The sequence below is a fragment of the Parus major genome, chromosome 3 (genome assembly GCF_001522545.3).
Source record: "Parus major isolate Abel chromosome 3, Parus_major1.1, whole genome shotgun sequence".
NCBI lineage: Eukaryota > Metazoa > Chordata > Aves > Passeriformes > Paridae > Parus > Parus major.
In genome coordinates this window covers 41,990,733-42,008,877 of record NC_031770.1, presented here as the reverse complement: position 1 = coordinate 42,008,877, position 18,145 = coordinate 41,990,733, and the positions used below count along the sequence as shown (strand labels likewise).

At 43.4% G+C, this 18,145-nt stretch overlaps 1 protein-coding gene across 1 annotated transcript; it reads left to right on the top strand.

Annotated features, from left to right (window-relative positions):
• The first annotated feature begins 85 nt into the window (after positions 1-85).
• URB2 (URB2 ribosome biogenesis homolog) lies at positions 86-17,165 on the top strand. The gene is made up of 10 exons (XM_015623219.3): positions 86-192; positions 363-528; positions 1,706-1,882; positions 3,135-6,498; positions 7,881-8,041; positions 9,225-9,335; positions 10,244-10,486; positions 10,865-10,955; positions 12,516-12,655; positions 16,411-17,165. The coding sequence occupies exons 2-10, from the start codon at positions 403-405 to the stop codon at positions 16,606-16,608; spliced, it is 4,611 nt and encodes a 1,536-aa protein (XP_015478705.1). The 5' UTR covers positions 86-192; positions 363-402; the 3' UTR covers positions 16,609-17,165.
• The last annotated feature ends 980 nt before the right edge of the window (positions 17,166-18,145 follow it).

The following is an 18,145-nucleotide window of genomic DNA, read 5'->3' as shown; positions in this document are numbered from 1 at the left end:
GCGGGCGGGAGCGGGGCCGGGGCCGCGCAAGCGCCCTCTGGCCGCCAATGGGCGCGGGCTCCCCCCAGCGCGCCGCCTCCCGGGCTCGGCGCTCGGCTGGCGCGGCTTGGCCGGGACAGAGGCCCGCGCGGAGGGCCCGGCCGTACCGGCTGCCGGGAGCCGGCAGCGACGGCCCCGCGAGCCGAAGGGAAGGTGAGTGGGAGCGGGGGCTGGTGCGGGAGAGGTGGGCACTGGGGAGCGGGGCCGTGGGCGGCTGGCGGGCGGAGGGGCGCCTGGGCCCCGAGCGGTGACACGTGGGTGAGCGCCGGGTGCGGGGCCGCTGCCCGTCCGACCGCCTGCTCCTTGCTTGGCTTCTCTTCCAGACGCGTGCCCGCCGCTTCGCCGTTCCCACGTGCCGCCCCCATGGCGGCCATCTACTCCGGGATTTACCTGAAGCTGAAAAGCTCCAAGACTTCGTGGGAGGACAAACTCAAACTAGCCCGGTTCGCGTGGATTTCTCACCAGTGCGTCCTGCCTAATAAGGAACAAGTGAGTACTCTTTAGTGAACAGTGATGAAAGAGGAAAACACCGATGGCGAATTGCTGCCGTGGATTAATCACTTCTTAAAAGCCAGATCTAGCTTCTGGCTAGCTGATAGCACTGTAAATATAGCGCTAATTTAGGATTGTCCCTTGACTTCTCTGTCGTTACATGAAATGTTTTCATAACAACATACTGCAGGTAGCTTCAGCACGAAGACCTGAATTCGTGCAGGATGGAAGAAACTTTCTTGTAGGGAGGGTGGTGCCTATGTTCTGTCTGTCAAAGACACGAGAAATCATTGTCTTCAGAGCTGTCATTGCCATTGGTGTTATATCCAGTACAGGATGCTCCGAAGTCAGATGTTTTTGGTAATAGTTAAAAACACGAACTTCAGGATGGGAGGACTGACTGTAGCTGTGTGTGTGTTCTGTGGTGCTCAGAACTTGTTGTGCATTAGCAAAGAGCACACCGTGGATTGATTCATGGACTGCTGCTTGGAAGGTGATTTGGTTTTCTCTTCATGGAACCCACGCTGTCTCCTAAGTCTTTTGTTTTGACCCTGTTTTCTGAAGGTCTGTATAGCGTTTCCCTGGGTTAGGGGTGTCTTATCCTATTCCTCCAGCCCCGGTAGCACTTTGGGCTCTAGGGTTTGCACATCTGAGCTCTATGTTATTTCGGTTACGTAGAATATTAAATTTAGCCGTAAACCACAACTTCAGTTTTAGAACACTAATTAGTAGATTTCAACCTTTTCCAGTTTGCACCCATCTAAATTCCTAGGCCTGAATTTCTAGGTAGTGAATTTAAACATATGAAGAGGAGGATGTGAGTGGAATAGCAACTGTCAGAAAGTGAAAACCAGCTGATTATCTGAGCACTGATTTAAAAGACTGCATTTGCTAACCAGTATCAAGTGTTAGAGTTAGAATGTTGTCAGATTAAAGATGTTCACTCCTGAAAGCTGTTTCAGGATGGTTTATGTGGGCACAGGTCCAACATTAGGTGTAGAGTGCAAGTTCTTAGGAATTGAAACCTTTGGGTGTGGACTTCTCTGCTTGCTCAGAGGCTATTCTGCTTGGATGTAACACAGTTCTCAAGGCACAAATGCTGTAACCATGAAGAGGTATTGCTTTTGTCCTGTTACTGCTGTTAAAGATTTCTTGTTTTCTCTTCTGTTAACAGGTTTTACTTGATTGGGTAAGCCATACATTGGTTTCCAACTACAACAAGAAACTTGAACTGGAGGATGAAATTGTTGAAAAACTTTGGGTGTATCTCGACAATGTTATCCATAGTAAAAGACTACAGGACCTCTTAAAGAGTGAGAAAACAGTTGGTCTCAGTTTTTCAATTGCACAGGTAACTATGACTGTGGGTAGCTGGTAAAATTCTGGATAGCAGTGTGTATCTTGTACAGTACTTGACTCTTCCTCGCAGTGTCAGATGTTGCATGAAATATGTATTAATCTGATTGTTTGCAGGACCTATAATGAAAGTTTCTCTATTTCTGTCCTGCAATAGGGTTTGTATTTGTGCAGCACTAAGGTTAAAAATGGCAGAATTAGTGAGTGGCTGCAAAGGCAGTGAAAATGTCTGGGAAAACAAGTCTTTTAGTTTTGATCATATTGAAGGGAACAAAGAAAAGGTTGTCTTTACATGTAGGAATTGTACTGTGAAGTATGGAGAATTGTTTGGGTGAAATCTGTGCTTCAGACATGTTATGCAGAAAGTGTGCCAAATTCAAACGTGGTCTGGGTATGAAAACCTGTCTGGATGAAGATTAGGTCAGAGGTACAGGACAGGGTGCCCTGAACACCAAGGACAGAGGTGGTAGAGGGTCCTGTGGGAAGAATTTAAGGGTCTGTTTTAGTCCAGCGGTGCTCCAGCTGAGGAGATGAATCATCCACATGATGTTAGGAGACCAGTGAGGTTTCTAACAAAATTGAAGCAGATTGTTAAATTGTTACTGAATTTGTTTGCAGACATTATTTGAAGGTGAGAAGAGGGAGTGAGTGAAAAGTGGATTGAAAGAGAAAACAGCAGGGAAATACACATAAAGTTTGAGTAAAGGAAGAGAAATGCAATATTATTTCTCTAGAAACATGTATCCCTCAAAGAGAAAAGAGAATAGTCCTTCACTTTCCAGATATCAGGACCAAAAACTGTCTCATTTTCAAATATAAAGATGATACTTAGTCATGGACATTCTTACTAAATAAGCTCCCTGTATCAGAGCAGGGATGTGTATTTTGTGTGGGTTTTTTGTTGTTGTTGGGAGTGTAATTTGGGGGACCATTCAAGAAGGGAAGAAATTTATCCCTACTCCATTTCTGCAGGATGAACTATTAGTGTCAAGTATGGGTAGTCTGATGCTGTTGCCAGTAGCGTGTATGAGGGCTTCCTTACTCCTCTGGTGCTGCAAATAAATGCAAGGACAGTGGAGCTTCTGGTTTGAAACCTGTGATGTGAGAGACCCAGCAGCAGCTGTTGGCACATCCCCCTTGTTTGCAGCTGCGGCTCATGGAAGGTGGTGTTTGTTAATTATGATGGGCTTTATCTTTGTTTACTAAATTGACTGGTTTTTGTGGTTCATTTTTGTTTCTTTTTTCAGGTCATAAATGGGAGGTTATCAGAGGCCTGTTCTGAAAAAAACCAGAAGAACATTGGCACCGTGCTGAGCTGCTCCAGTGGGATCCTTTCTAGTCCTTCTCTGTCCATCATTTACACAGCAAAGTGTGAGCTTATGATTGATCTCCTCAGCAAATTGTCCAAGCTGGCATGTCAGCAGCTGGCTTCTGACAGTGCTGTGGACTCCCAGTTGTTCAGCGTCCTCCAGCTTACCTTTACTCAGTACCTCCTGATCCAGAGGAAGCAGTCCAACCCAAACCGTGTGTTTGGGCAAGTGACAAATCACTTGCTCCAGCCATGTTTGCTCCTGAGGCACTTGCTGACTGTGAGGAGCTGGACACAAGCGGATGATGACCACGTGCGTCAGCACTTGAGCAGAGAAATACAAAGCCATATAGAAACTTTGCTGCAGGCTGGGTTATTTCAGCCTGAGCTTTTCCCATCCTACAAAGAAGAGCTGGTGCCAGAGCAGGAGAAGAAGAAAAGAGCTTTGAAATCTCTTTTGCTACCCGTCAACACAGTGCTGACCAAGCTGGGCAGTGGCTTGTGTGAACCTGCCCTCCATGTAGTGGTTGTGGCCGGTTCGGTGTCCTTGCTGTATACACTCTTTCTGGAGTCGTACTGTAAGGCAGAAAGCCACCTTATGTGTTTCCACATGCTCAGCAGGCTTTTTGGCTGTCTCAGGCTCTCTGACTTGCAACAGGGCGGGAAGAGTGATACACTCTCCCCTGTGGACTGGAGCACGGAGCTGCTTTCTCTGGAGCAGCTTCTGAACTCAGTGCTCAGCAATGATATCTATAATGTCGCAAGTGACCGTATCCGGCACAAGGAGGTGCAGTTTGGGTTTTACCGGAAGCTAGCACAGATGCTGCTGACACACTCCCAACCCTCCATCCCTGCTTGGTTCAGGTGTCTCAAACTCTTGCTGTCATTAAACCACCTTGTAGTAGAGCCAGACCTGGATGACTTGGTGTCATCAGCTTGGATTGATGCCAGGACCACTGAGCCATGTATAAAGAAGCCGCAGGAGACTCTCATCAGCACAGTACTCCAGATTTACTCCAAGCTGAGGCAGTTCCCACGGCTCTTTGAAGAGGTGCTGACAGTCATTTGCCGGCCAGCTCTTGATGAACTGAGGCCGTCCGTCTTCTCTGCTGGCCTGACAGTAAAGCTTCGTGAGTGCCTTCTTGAACTGCCACCCAACCAGATTCTGGACATTCTGTGTCTCTTTGTGGAGAAATGCCAGACCCTTATCATTCCAGCTGTTGAAGGGTCAATTGACATGGCACTGAAGCTGATGTCAGTGTGCTCAGTGCTGCATGCTTTTCTGTTCAACATGAGGAGCCTAGATGATGTCACTCCTTCCCCTCTGGTGCTTCGCACTCAGCATTTGATGGCAAACATACAGAAGGGAATAACTCAGCCACTGATGGAGCTGCTGCAGGCTCCTAGGAGAGAGAAAGGAAAGTCAGAGCTTTGGCTAAGGAAGGCCAGTGATGCTGCTCTCCTCCTTGTTTACACTTGGGTTGAGGTAGACACTCTGTTTGGTGTTAGCTGCAGTAAATATGTGTCTCCAACAGCTGAAATTGCTGTTACTGAACCTGCTGCAAGGCACTGGGGCATTTCAGCTTTTCTGCCTGGTATGAAGGAGCAGGGTTGGAGGAGGGTTATGGAACTTGCGAGTAGTTTTGCCTCCACTAGTAAATACTGCTTAGAGCTGCTCACACTTCAGAAAATGAAGATGATGTTAATGCAGACCGAAGCCGACCTACAGGCCTTGCAGCATGCTGCAGCTTTCATCCTGGAGTCTGGAAGATCCACCGTGAGCAGAGGAGAGTCTGAACCGTGGGATGGAGATATCAGTGCGATAACTGAACTTAGCTACCCCACAGCACACTGGCACCTTATCATGTCCAACCTGACCATCCTGTTGCCATATAGTTCCTTAAAAGATGTAGAGTACATTGCAAATGTGCTTCTAGAAACGTTGATGTTGGCCAAAGCTCAGGAAGCTGCCATGGATGAGGAGCCTTCCGTCAGCATTGGAAAGATATCCCTTGGTTTGATCCACAGCTCTCTTCTACCAGAAATGAAGGTCCTGCACTGTGCTTTTCTGACCCATCTGATTCATCAGTTTGCTATGGTGCTGCCCACTGCTACCAGGGATTCAGTAGATTTGCCACTTCAGCAGCTGTCTGTGACCAATATTCCTTGGCATGAAGAAATTCTGGCTCCTTGCAAAACTGTTGACCCGTTGGAAGAACCATCAGAAAACAAACTGCTGAAGGATGAGCTGAGCTTGTCTTGGAAAACACTGAAGAAAGTTGCCCAGTGTATAGTCTTGGTAGAAAAAAATGGCTGCCCTATCATCCTGAAAGAACGTCAGCTACAAAGATGCCTGGGTTTGTTAGAAATTGTTTCTCTCCTGAAATTAGACAGTTTTCTTCCCTCTGACTGTACTCGGTGTTTTCTGGTGTTGCTGTCCCTGGTAATTAATACCAGGGCTAGTGACTCTTGCAGCAAGTTGTTATTGCTGAAGGTTTTAAGTACTTGCCTCCACCTCCTGAGGTGCCTGCAAGCTGGCAGGAATGCCAGTTCTGTTTTTAAGGTGTTACATGCCAGCGATGTTCTTGAGGCTGTCATGACTTCCCAGCTTACAGCTTGCAAATTCTTCACTGATGTCTTGACTGTTCCTGTTTGGGTACAGTATGTCCAGGAAATCCAAGGGTTTTTGGAAAACTTTCTTCAGATGATTATTGAAAGAAGACAAAGTGTGAAGCTCAACTTGGAAAAGTTCATATCTTTCCTGGTGAGCTGCAGGCTAGACACAGGTGCAGCCAAAAGCAAAGACCGGAAAAACTGGAATCCCGCAGCTGAGCAGTTACTGCTCACGGCATTCACCACACTCTGTCATGTTGTCACACTGCACGTCCAGCAGCTGCCACAGAAGAAGCTGCATTCTGCGGATGTGCTGTCTGCTCTGTTGGAACCAGTAGTTCTGCAGATGGTCAGAACTGTTGAACACGGTCTGCAGAGTAACACCCCAAACCAGCTTTTGCCTGCAGCATTCATACCGTCTGTCACTACTCTCCTCAAAGAAGATCTGAGCCATCCTGACAAGAAGGACTGGCAGAAGGAGCCCAGTGGGTTTTTGGAGCGGGCCCGTATGAAACTGTACCAAGAATTTTACTCTCAGATACTGAAAGAGCTGCCCTGTGCAGGGAGTAATCTGCAGTTCCTTCAGCCTGCATTGCAGTTCCTGACTGTCTTCTGCTCTGTGCCAGAGCTGTATCCTGGAAAAGAAACTGCAGTCATGGTTGTTTTTGCTATAAAAAAGCTTCTCTCTGGTATGGAAACTCTCTTTCTCCACCTCCTTTGCTAATTCTGTGAGTTAAAAGCCATTTAGCAAAGCATACAACTTCTTTAAAAGTCTCTGTCTGTTTACTTGTGTTAAAACAGCAGGCTATCCTTTTTAAATGCATAGCAGGAAAATTTTCAAGGAGGCAATATTGTGGTACCTGGACCACAGCCACCATGTAGTTTGGTAATGATCTTCTGATGGATGTTAACATCTTAAGAAATTTGAGGTCCTGAGTTACTCATCCCTGGTAGGACATTTTGAAAATAACTGGAACACGGTGATACTTCTGGAGGTAGGGCTGAAGTGCAGTGCCCTGCTCATGTAATTGGTATAGTAGGCACCACTGAAGCAGCTGATCTGCACCAGGTCAGCCCTTACAGTAAAATTCTCATCTGTTTTCATATCTGGCAGGTGAGTTTGTAGAACAGTGGAAGTTACCTAACTGTTAAGGATGCTGAACGCCATGTGGTAGTTCTAAAAAAATTCTGTGGGATATTGGCAGGTTGGTTCCTTTATCCTCATCAAATAAAGAGCCAGGGCTGGAGATTACATGAAAAACCTCTGCTGCCAGCTGTGGGACCTAATGGCATCTTTATACTGTCTCATTTAGAAAGAGAGATGAACACAGAGCAGGCATAACTGTTCTCTTGGACTTCTTCAGACTGTTAGAATTTGTCAAACTTATTACTGGCATGCTCTGGTGGTCTCCAAACATTTTTGATTGCACACATCTATCGGTAAAAAACCAGAAATTGAATGCACAGCCTGAATATAATTTACTTATAAATTATACGTGTGCTACTCCACTATGTATGTTACAAAGCACATGTACAGAAAATGTTTAAAAAGCATGAGATAAGAATGAAATAAACACTATTTAAAATATCATTTTACATTTATTGAAGATATTTTACTTATAATTCCCACACCCCAAAGAATTACACACCCTGCTTTGGGGACTGCTGTTCAAGTGAACTACAGTTGTGATCTCAGTGTTTGAATTGCCATTAAGTAGTCATAAAAAAAGCTTTATGCTTTTGTGATTTGTGATGGATCTCTGGCCACCATTTGTGTAAAAGACCAGTGGCTTGTTTAGCCTGCTCCCTTGGCTGGTGCAGCTGCTTTGGTGTAGTCTTTCTGTATTTTGAAGACTTTTTATTGGTATGATGACTGCTCTGTGAACCTGAACTTGAGATCATCAAGTCATTGCACTAGTGGGGAGAAAGGTAAAGAGGAAATATCAAGCTCTCTATGTATGTGAGTGTTAAAAAGGTTTAAACAGAGCTGTTTCATTTTCAGTTTGCCTTATTCTTACCTGTGGAAATCCTTGTTCTGGGAACTGATTGCTTTTGTCTCTTGAATATGCAGGTCCTGCAATTACAACCCAGGTAATCCAAAGTCTGGAGATGGAGCTGACAGAGGTGCTTGTCCAGGTGCTGGGAAACTGCTCTGCTGAGGAGTTCTATGCCATAATGAGGCTGGTACTGCAGGGACTGGAAGTGAGGAATGTTTGGCAGCAGAAGGCTAAAGTAAGGCATGAGCTTAATGTATTGTCAACTTCCTTCTGCAGTCTGTATCTTGAAAAAAGGTTGTTGGCTGAATAACATCTGTTAAATATTTTTTTAATTCTTCCACTTTATGTTCAGTGATCAGGTCAAATTAATTTACATGGATGAAGGCTTGGTGAATGTGCTATGCTCTGTATATAAATTGAGAGGTGGAAAAGTCATGGAAACTTACTCAAAAAACTTTCTGTCCAGCTTAAGGACTCAGCAGTCTCGATTCCATGTATTGTCAACAAATCACACAGCTGTGGTGTTACAGGCATGCTGAAAGTTCTTTCCTACTTGATATTCACAGCTCTTGCAGAGTGCAGTCAGTGTTTGTCTGTGGCTCTTTTTTACAAGGTTACAGGCACTTTTAGAAATGCTGGCATTTTTAAGTAAAACCAAAGCTACATCTGTGCTTTTGATACTTGTTGCTCTAAAGACTACTCAGCAATAACCAGCACTCAGCATCTTTTTAAATCCTGTGCCCTTCTTCAGAGCAGCTTAAGCACCACTGGTGATGTGTGGAACACTTTTGGCAAAAAAAGTCAGCTGTATTCTCCATAGAAGTTCCAGTGACTCGAAAATGACACTTGGATTAAACTTTTGGGGTTATCCAGCCCTGTCTTATTTGTCAGAAAGAGATGTGGATGTGCTGCATCAATTCTTGATGCATCTTTTTGAAAGTGTATCTGGGATTCCTGAACTGCACAGATAATTCCTTCCACCTGAATATAGCTTGCAATATGCTTCTTTTATCAGGCTGTATAAGCAACCTAACAGGTTAAAAAAACCCCTGCTGCCAAAAGCAGCATTCTTAATTTATAGTGTACTGGTAACCTTGTATTGCCTCTGTTTCCCTCTGTTATCTAGTGGCAGTTGTATGAGAAGGCTTTCCTTTCTTAAAAGTCATGTAAGCCTTTTTGTACAGTAAGTTGATTGTGAAGCAAATGTGGTGTAAAGTACATTTGGGTCAGTGCTTTGTATTCTGTTGAGCTGCTGATTACTTCACAATTTCCAAAGAGAGGTATTGGTGGGAGGCCTTTCATGTGTCAAGGCTCTGGTAATGCTCAAAAGTGTCACTGGCCTTGAAAGAGCTCTTCTGTACTTGAAAGGAGCCGGTGTGCCTTGTACCCCTGACTGATGATCCGTCTGCTTTCTGCAGGAAGTATTGTCAGCTGTTACGCTAACCAGATTGTTGCTCAGCTGCCCATTAAGTGGAGACAAAGAGAAAGCTTTCTGGTTTGCCAGCCCACAGATAATAACAGCTTTAGCTGTAAGTATCTCTTTATTGTAACTTCATTACCTACCCCTCTTATCTGTTAGACTCTCTGGCAGTTACATCTGACCTGCACAAAGGCACACAGGAACAAAAACTAAACAAATCCATGCCAGATTCATCTGAACGTTTATGTCTAGACCCTTTTTCTCCTTCTTCCTCCTGTGAGTACAGTGTGCAGGTCATCTATTTCTTAGACACAGTAATTTTATGGAACTACACTGTGTGATATGGAACTTGGGAGAAACTTGTTAGACTGCAAAGTCTAAAAAGTCTGTCTCTTGTCCTTCCTCCCATCCAGAGGAAAAGATGACTGTCAGCCATGTGTTGCAGCAGAGGCCAACAGCAGCAAAACAAAACAAAAAAAGTGCTTGTAGAAAAAAGTAATTGTATAAATTCACTGAATTATGAAAGGGAAACTTAACTGAAACTAATCAAACACAAGTTTCCTGCCCTTCATTTGTACAGCATATAAATCTAGTGATGTAGGTTTTCCTTCTCTTGGGATGATAACTCTAGGCAAGAATTTATCAGAGGTTGGTTTTGTAATGCCAGGGAATCATAAGCTTGCAGTTTCCGCCCTTTTTGGTAGGTCTGCATGCATGTAAAGGAGTGAACTGCACCATTGGATTTGTGTGAGGAGGTGCCAAGAGGTGCTGGTTTTCAGGGAGCTGGGGAATAGTTGCCATTCCAGTTATGCTCCCAGCAGTGTTTGTTTGAAATGCATCATATGCATCCTCACACAGGGCACAATTGCATGAAGGTGGCTGAGGTGCAGGAGTCTCCCTGCCAGTCTAGCCAGCACAGGTCTAGTTCCATTGACTCCAGCCACAGCATTAGGGTTCTCTGGTGTTCCAACACTAAGTGACTAATGCATGTCTCATTGTCTGTTTTCTGTCTTGTAGCTGCAAAACAAAGAGGCCTGTCAGGACCACTCGCTGATTCCCATCATAGTTATACCTATTCTAGAGACTGTGGCAGCTCTGCTAAGGCAGGGAGAAGGGTTTCTTGTGAATCCACATCACATTTCATTGGCATTCAGCATTCTTCTAACAGTCCCTTTGGAACATCTGAAGGCAGAAGACTATCATGGTGTCTTCGTGGGGGTCCATGAAGTGCTCTTCTGTATTGTGCAGTGTCATCCAAAGGTATGTGAGGGGGTGGGAGAAGGGGAAAAAGTTTGAAAAAACAAACATATTAGTGATAGATTTTTTTTTAATATGGTTTTGAAATATTCTGTCTTGATAGTATGAAAGTGCATTGTACTGATTCTCATTTAAAAGGCTGGTAATCTCAAAATCACATAATTTCAGTTGCTCTCCTGCTTTGCTTGTGCCTGCATTGTTGTTCTTTGTCAGTGGATTGCTTATAAACATCTGATGCTAGGTTAGGAAAAAATGTTTCCTTTCTCTGTGATTGATTCCAGAAACACAAATGTCTCAGGATGCAGATGAAAAGATAGTGTCTACCCTCTCCACTCCCTCTACTATGTAATCTCAGATGTTTTTATTTCATGTCTATTTCAGGTGTTGTTGAAAGCAGCACCATCTTTTCTGAGCAGTTTTCATCGTCTGGTAGTTTCTGTCATGCATGAAGGACATCAGAAAGGAGACAGAGGTATCGTATCTTTTCCACCTTTGCATTATATGTATATACTCTAGAGGAGGAGGTGCTGAACAGGATAAGGTCCTCAAAACCTGTCTGTGGCATAGAAACTGTCAGCCCTCTCTGTCCTTTATGAAAAACTGGGGATGAGCTTTGTGGTGCTGTGGGCTTAGGAAGATTACTGGGGCTCCCAGGGAGCTGCATGCAGGCAGCATTGCTTTTGGTGAATAAGTTTTCTTCACTAATTGGCTGGCAAGTAGACAGGAAGCAGTAAGGCTTGCTGTGCCAAATTTCTGCTCTTCCTGTCAAGCCCTGTCTGCAAGCATGGTGGCTGTGAGCTCCAGTGATTCATGCTAATATGTGTGAGTTATAATCCCAAATGGATGCTATTAAATGGAATTTCTTGAGATTGGAACTATGTTTGCTACAGAGCTGAGTTGTCACCATTCTGTGCTAAGTATAAGAACTCTATATGTATCTGAAGCATCAGTTGGGATTAGGTGGGATTATCTGTCTGGTCAAGGATTTGGAATAAGTGTAATTAAATATCCTAAGAAGAAGGGGAAAAAACAGACTTCTTACTGGAAGTTATTAAAGAATTTACATAGTCAGAGATGTCCACAATGATTAAGATGATCAGGACACAAATACCCTGTCATTAATAGTGGAGAGTTTTGAGACAAGTTAGTTGACTTCATGGCCTGAAACTGATTGTATCCCAGCTTTCTGCTGGTGTCCTACAGCCTGTGCCATGTTCACATTTATCTCAGCTGTGGGCAAATAGAAGTGTATGTATCTGATGTAGAGGAATATATTAGCTGAGGCTCAGAGAGAGGAAAAGGTTAGTTAAACGGGTGCCAGATTTGGAGAATTTTCTTGCTTCTACAATATGTTTACGTAAGGCAATTGTCAGAGGAAGCTTACAGGTACATGGCATCCTCAAGCTAGAAATGATGCTGTTTATCTTTGCAGGATTGTTCTGGTTTTGTAACAGATAACATGCAAGTAATTTCTGCATTTCCCTTCTCCCTTGTTTGTACTAGCTCTCTTCATTCTCTGCCTACTGAGTTAATTCTCAGCTGATCTTACCAGTCTCACTTTAGATATCTCCAGTGATGTAGCTTTTGCCGCTATATTTCACATAATAGATCTCATCAGAAAGCTTTCTTACTATGCTGTTTCTAAGAAATGTCTTCTGATTTTCTCTAGGTAGGGAATACAATTTTCTTGTCTCCTTGTTCTCTCCTCCACAGTGCTAGTTTAGACTGAATTGTGGAAGGGATCATAATTGCCATTTTGAACACTTCAACATCTATAACAAGTAATTTTTGTCTCACAGTGCTCATGAAATTGGAATCAGTATGGTCTCACAAAACAGCCGTTCTAGGAGATGTATTTTGTGTGTTGTGGGTGGCCTGTAGCTGTGGCTTGATAAGAAAAATGATAAAGTAGGCAAGCTGTCCTTGGCCTCATGTAGTTCAGGGATCATGGAAGACTGAGTGATTCTTTGGGGTTTTTTTCCTAATGTTTTTAAGACTCAAATGCCAGGCTGCATGTCACTTTGTGTTTTAGGCAACACGGATGAGTTTGAAATGATACTGAAATGTGCACACTTGGTGGAACGGATGTATACTCATATTGCTGCAGAAATGGAGAACTTCACTGTGTTTTCTGCTTTCATTGTGGCTCAGTATGTGACTGAATTACAGAAGGTATGTTCTCATCCATCTTGAAAGTGCCATAGTATTGTGCTAGCTTTGGAGTTTCTATTCCAAAGGCAACTCTGTTAAATTTTGTAAAATTTGTGAAGTTACAGAAGTTGTTATGCCTCATGGAGATGCAGGTTTGATCCAGGCTGTTATATTATGCAAGAGTTCCTGATAATCTTTCTTACCAAATTTCTGGAAAAATTTTAAAGTTATGGGCTGTGGGTTTCGTCTTTTAAGGTAAAACAATGCAGTGCCCAGGTACAAAGCTGCTTCTCTTTAGTGCTATATTGGGTGTTGTTTTTCTTTACAGAATCATAGAATGGTTTGGGTTGAAAGGTTGAAAGATTACCTTTAAAGGTCATCTAGTCCAACTCCTCTACAATGAGCAGGGACATCTTGAAATAGATCAGGTTGCTCACTGCCACATTCAGCCTGGCCTTGAATGTTTCCAGGGATGAGGTATGCACCAACTCTCTGGGCAACCTGTTCCAGAGTTTTGCCACCATCATTGTTTAAAATGTCTTCCTTATACATCTGGTAGTTAAGTTTATCTCCCAAATAGTCTGGGCTGTCCAGGACTGATAGCAGTTAAGGCCCCATCTGGTAAAGTAGTGGTGGAAGATTCCCCTGGAAAATATCTTTTAATATGGTCTAAATGATTAAGTGAATGGAAAAAATGTTACCAAGGCAGAAATTGTTAGCTTTTCAGTAATTCTCCTTCTGTACAAAGGATATCATTCTGATCCTTACTGAAAGCAGCTACTTCTACTCTTATGGATGCCAGAGCCAGATCAGTGTTTTCTCTCATCCAGAGGTAACTTCAGCTTGTCATTTTCTTCAGCCCAGTAGATTTGGTTTTCACCAGGGTTTGAATGCTGGTTATGGTACAGGTACCTGCAAACTGATTATTTGTGGTTCTGGCCTGGGCATGAGCTGAAATACAGAAAGGAAATTTAGTCTTTGTTTTTAGGCTTCTTACAAAAAAAAAAAAATCCTAACTGGTGCTATGTTTCTGAATGATTTAGATGTAACCAGTGTAACTAACCATGAAGGTTGTTACCAAGGTTAAACTTTGCTGTCTCTGTCACCCCTCTTTTTTCTGTATTTTTCCTTTTTTTTTGGGAGGTGGGGGAAGCAAAACAATGGGAGAAGTCAGATTTTAGCCGTATTATTTAGTGTTCCTGATTAGTTGATTATTGTTTACATACTGAATGTAGTAGTTTAGCAAAGGGAAAATTGCTGTTAAGATGACTTCTGTTCCCTTTAGCCATCTGTGAATTCTGTAATCTGGTCATCACTGAATGTAAGTCTGAAAGCCTGACTTGAATTGTCAAATGACCTTTTCAAGTTGAAAGGACACTTGTCTCACTATTAGCAGGAGTACACAGTCTCATGAGACTTCTAGGAAAGTTTTGTGCAAGATGTTCACTGGGAAATGGAAAGTGATGGATGATAGCTGAAACCACAGATCAGTAATGTATGCATGGAATCTTTGGGTGTGGAAGGGGGAATTGGTGTAGTGAGCCACCAGACACTGTGGCAAAGGAGTGTTTGCTGTCTGACAGAATAGATAGATCACAAGTAGGAGATGATTTATTTGCTCATTAGACTGCTGAGAATTGATGGATATCAGAGGAAAGGGGGGCCTCGGATGCCTGTCGTAAATGGGGCATGTACACATCTTTCATGTTGCTCTGCAGAGGGAGAGAAAAACTCTTTTAACCATTCATCTCTTCTGAGTCAGGATCAGTGGCTTTCTCCCTGTGATAGGAAGACCCTGAGGGTCTGTTGAAGATAACTGAGAAAAACATGTTAGTAGATTTAAGTCTTTTTATAGGCATCTGCACACTTACTGGAACCCTTTTAAGGGTCTGTGAGCTAGAACTGATGAAAGCTACTGGCCTAACCAGTCACCCCTGAAAGTGGTTGTGTAACAGCTCCCTCAGTGCTTCTTTACAGCACAAATTATTTTGTATTAATCCAGAAAGATTCCTTACTGGTGTAGGTGGCATCTCTTTCATACTGTTGACAGCGCTTTCTGCTTGTTGCCTGTGAGCTGTTGCTTAATTCAGCAATAGTGAAATACCTCTTCACACATTTAATGTCTCACATCAAGAGCTCTATAATGCTTGACAAATTGGTTGTGCTAACTGTATAGACCATAAACCACTTACAAGTATAATTAACTGCCAGCCAGTAGTGGCAGCTGTTTAAATCTTTGGTTCTGCTTCCCATGGTGTTAATGGTGTTTAAAGGAAACTGCAAAGCAAGAATGGCCCAAATAAGGCATGGATCCAGATGAATTTGTGATGTGAGGGATGCAATTCCATTAACTGCAGCTCTGAGATAGCTGCTTATCCCAAGTGGCCATCTGGTCCATATTGTCAATAGCTGTGGGTTTTCCTGTCCTTGTTCTCTGCAGTCATTTCTCTGGCCTAGGAAGGGAGAACCCAGGCCAGTGCATTCACTGGGAACTGTGATGCTCAGCTGTTCTCCAGCTGTATTGCACAGTGTAGGGAGAAATAACATCTGTAGTAAACAAACCAATTGATCAACTGACAGAGAAGGGAAAAATTATAACCTCTTGGACGTGCAAACTCTTCAGGGTCACAGATCTAAAGGAAGTCTTATGTGCCTTAATGCCTGCTATAAGTTTTTCCCTGCATTGTTAGTGGATCTAACAAAACATATTAGCAGTTCCACATTTAGGGCAGATAGAGTGTGTGAGCCTGTCACAGTGATGAGAAGTGCACTTCATTAACAGAAAGTTTATTATTTGCCTAAGGAAGAAAGAGGCCTGAATTTTAATAACAGCTTTTTATGTAATTTTCATTAGGCCTGGAGTGCAGAGGCTCACATCTGGAGGCATAAAGCTAATTTTGGGATTCAGCAAAGATCAGACATGGTTCTGCAGCAAAAATAACGTGATGATGCCAGAGGCCAACAGTGTCTTGGGCAATGAAGTATTTAGCAAGTGATTTGTGAGCACAGGACAAATTTCAATTAGCCTAGAGCAACAGAGGACTCCAGAGTCAGCACTGACGTTCCTGGTTGTTAGTGGTGGTTCTGCTGGTTGTGGGGTTGAGCAGAGGTAATGTTGGGAGCAGGGTGCCAAGTCCGAGTCATTTCTTGTATTCCTCCAGCTTTCTGCATGACTTCAGGCAAGGTACCTGATTCCTGGTGTTAAAACAGATTAAGGAAATACACATCTCCTGAGATTTTTGAAGGCTTCTTTTATTAAGGCTTGCACATTGAAATGCTCAGAAAATAAATTGTTAGATAAATATGAAATTGTTAAGTGATAAGTTAAAATTGTTTGACTACCCAACATAAATGAGAGAGCAGCCTAAAGGAAGTGCTCATTTGAAACTGACTGTATGGCATACAGCCTATAGGAGACATACAGAATCTACTGAAATGTGTAATCCAAGGCAAGTATTTCAGTGTTTTTTAATTAGAGTTGTTGTGCTGAGGAGTGTCCATGTGATTCCAGGATGATTAGTGCCTTTGCCACCGCAGCAATATGTGCAGTACTCCTGTGGATTTTACTGCAAGGGCTGTGCTGGTTTTGCAAAACATGTTTGCAAAATTCAGGAAAATACTGTACAAGTCAAAATCTTGGATTTTATCTAATGGGCTGTTCCAGATGGTCTGATGCAAAGGATAACGTTGTCAGCATTTAATATAGACTGAGTGTGGAAACGGTGTTTTCTTGCCTTTCTGTCTTCAAGTTTAAGGCAATTTTGTTCTTCTTGTAGGTGACTTTGCACCCTGCTGTGAAGACACATCTCACAGAAGGAATATATCACATCCTTGACCTTTGCATTGAACGGGACGTCAAGTTCTTAAATGTATCGCTCCCAGCAGGCGTGAGGGAGGTCTTTAAGGATCTGTATAATGATTACAACCGCTACCACAAAGCAAAAAAGCAGGGGGAGGAAAAGTACACTGCATGATGAATCCTGCCTGGCGATGTGTGATCTGTTAGGAATTGATCTTGCAGCGCTCAGAAGATGCTCAGTTGCTGTTTGGTTTGGGATGACGAGGAAGATCGAACCTGAGGAGGATCCTAAGCATGGATTGCATTTATCCCTTATACAGCCAGCCTGCATAATGGGGAAAAAGGGGACTGGGGAGGGAGGATGTGCTGTGCTGCTGGTTCTGGTGCTGCGTTGTGCCACAAATGGCAGAACTGCTGTGCCTCTGCTGGCTGCTGTGAACTCTCTGGGAGCCTTGGGGAGCTCACTGCAATTTGGCAGCAGATGTCAGGCTTCAGGCTTTGTCACATCGTGGTGCTTTCCTGTGGAAGCAATAGTCTGGCCTAAAAGCCAGTGAGGGTTATAACCCCTGCTTTTGCTTACATGGTAAGCAGAATTAAAGCAGATAAAGTGCTTTTTTTTTTACCCTGTTGTTTTACGTTTTGTAACTGAAGAATTTTTCAATGTTTCACAGCTGTACAGAAGGTTACTGTGCAAACCTGCAGAAGTAACAATAAAAAATCTGAAAGATTGTATCTCTTTCCTTGATTGGTTTTCTGTCTAGTCCAGCCCAGGGCAACCTGGTCTGACCTATTGAATTTCCTTCCCAACTGTATTACCCTCTGCTCTCATGATAATCAAAAAGACTGACTACCTGGAGCTCTGGTTGATTTACTGTCATTAAGCAATTACACTTAGTTATCTGAGCTGTACACTCAGTGTACAGTTTCAGCTTGTGACAAATGTTAATTACCACTGTTACTATCTGAGACCTTTCTTGGCCTAACCTTGTTGCTTTGCATTTACTCCAGGTTAGGAGTAAGCTCTTGACTTTTTGCAGCTCAGCTCAGTTCAGCTTCTGACAGGAAGCTTTATCAAATTTTAACAAACAACTCCCTTTCATTAGCTAAACAACAGAAGTTTGGTTTTTTGAAAATGATGCATACTAAAGATCTAAATTTTTATGTAAATGGTAAAACGGTCTTCACACATACATGTAAGTAGCAGAAAGAACTCTATACTCTTACATGATTATGTGCTTTAATCTGTAGATAGGCGATGGGCAGAGGGAGACTGGAATGTGGTTTACCACTTTTCTGGGTCCATCTGTCTCATCGCGAGGTCCAAAGGATAGGGTTTGTCTGGGCCAAAAGACTCCACTGGCTCAGATGAGGGAGGTGACCAGGGCTCGCTAAACTTCATCCTTTGTACTGGAGATGACCCTCCTCCCACCCTGAAAAAGCATCTTGGAGGGCTTTGATACTGTTCAGGGGCTGTTCAGAAGCAATAGTGCTATGTTATTAACACTGTTCTCGTCACAAATGCAAACCACAGTGGCATGCAGGCTGCCATGAAGCAAGTTAACTCTATCCAAGCTGGATCCTGTGCACCACTGGGCCACTTCTGTATTTTATTTCATGTGTGCCAGCGATGGGGAGTCACATCTGCCTCACCAGGAAGTGGGACAGTGACATAGGTCCCAGATTGGGAAACATGCAAGAGCTGGGAGCATCCA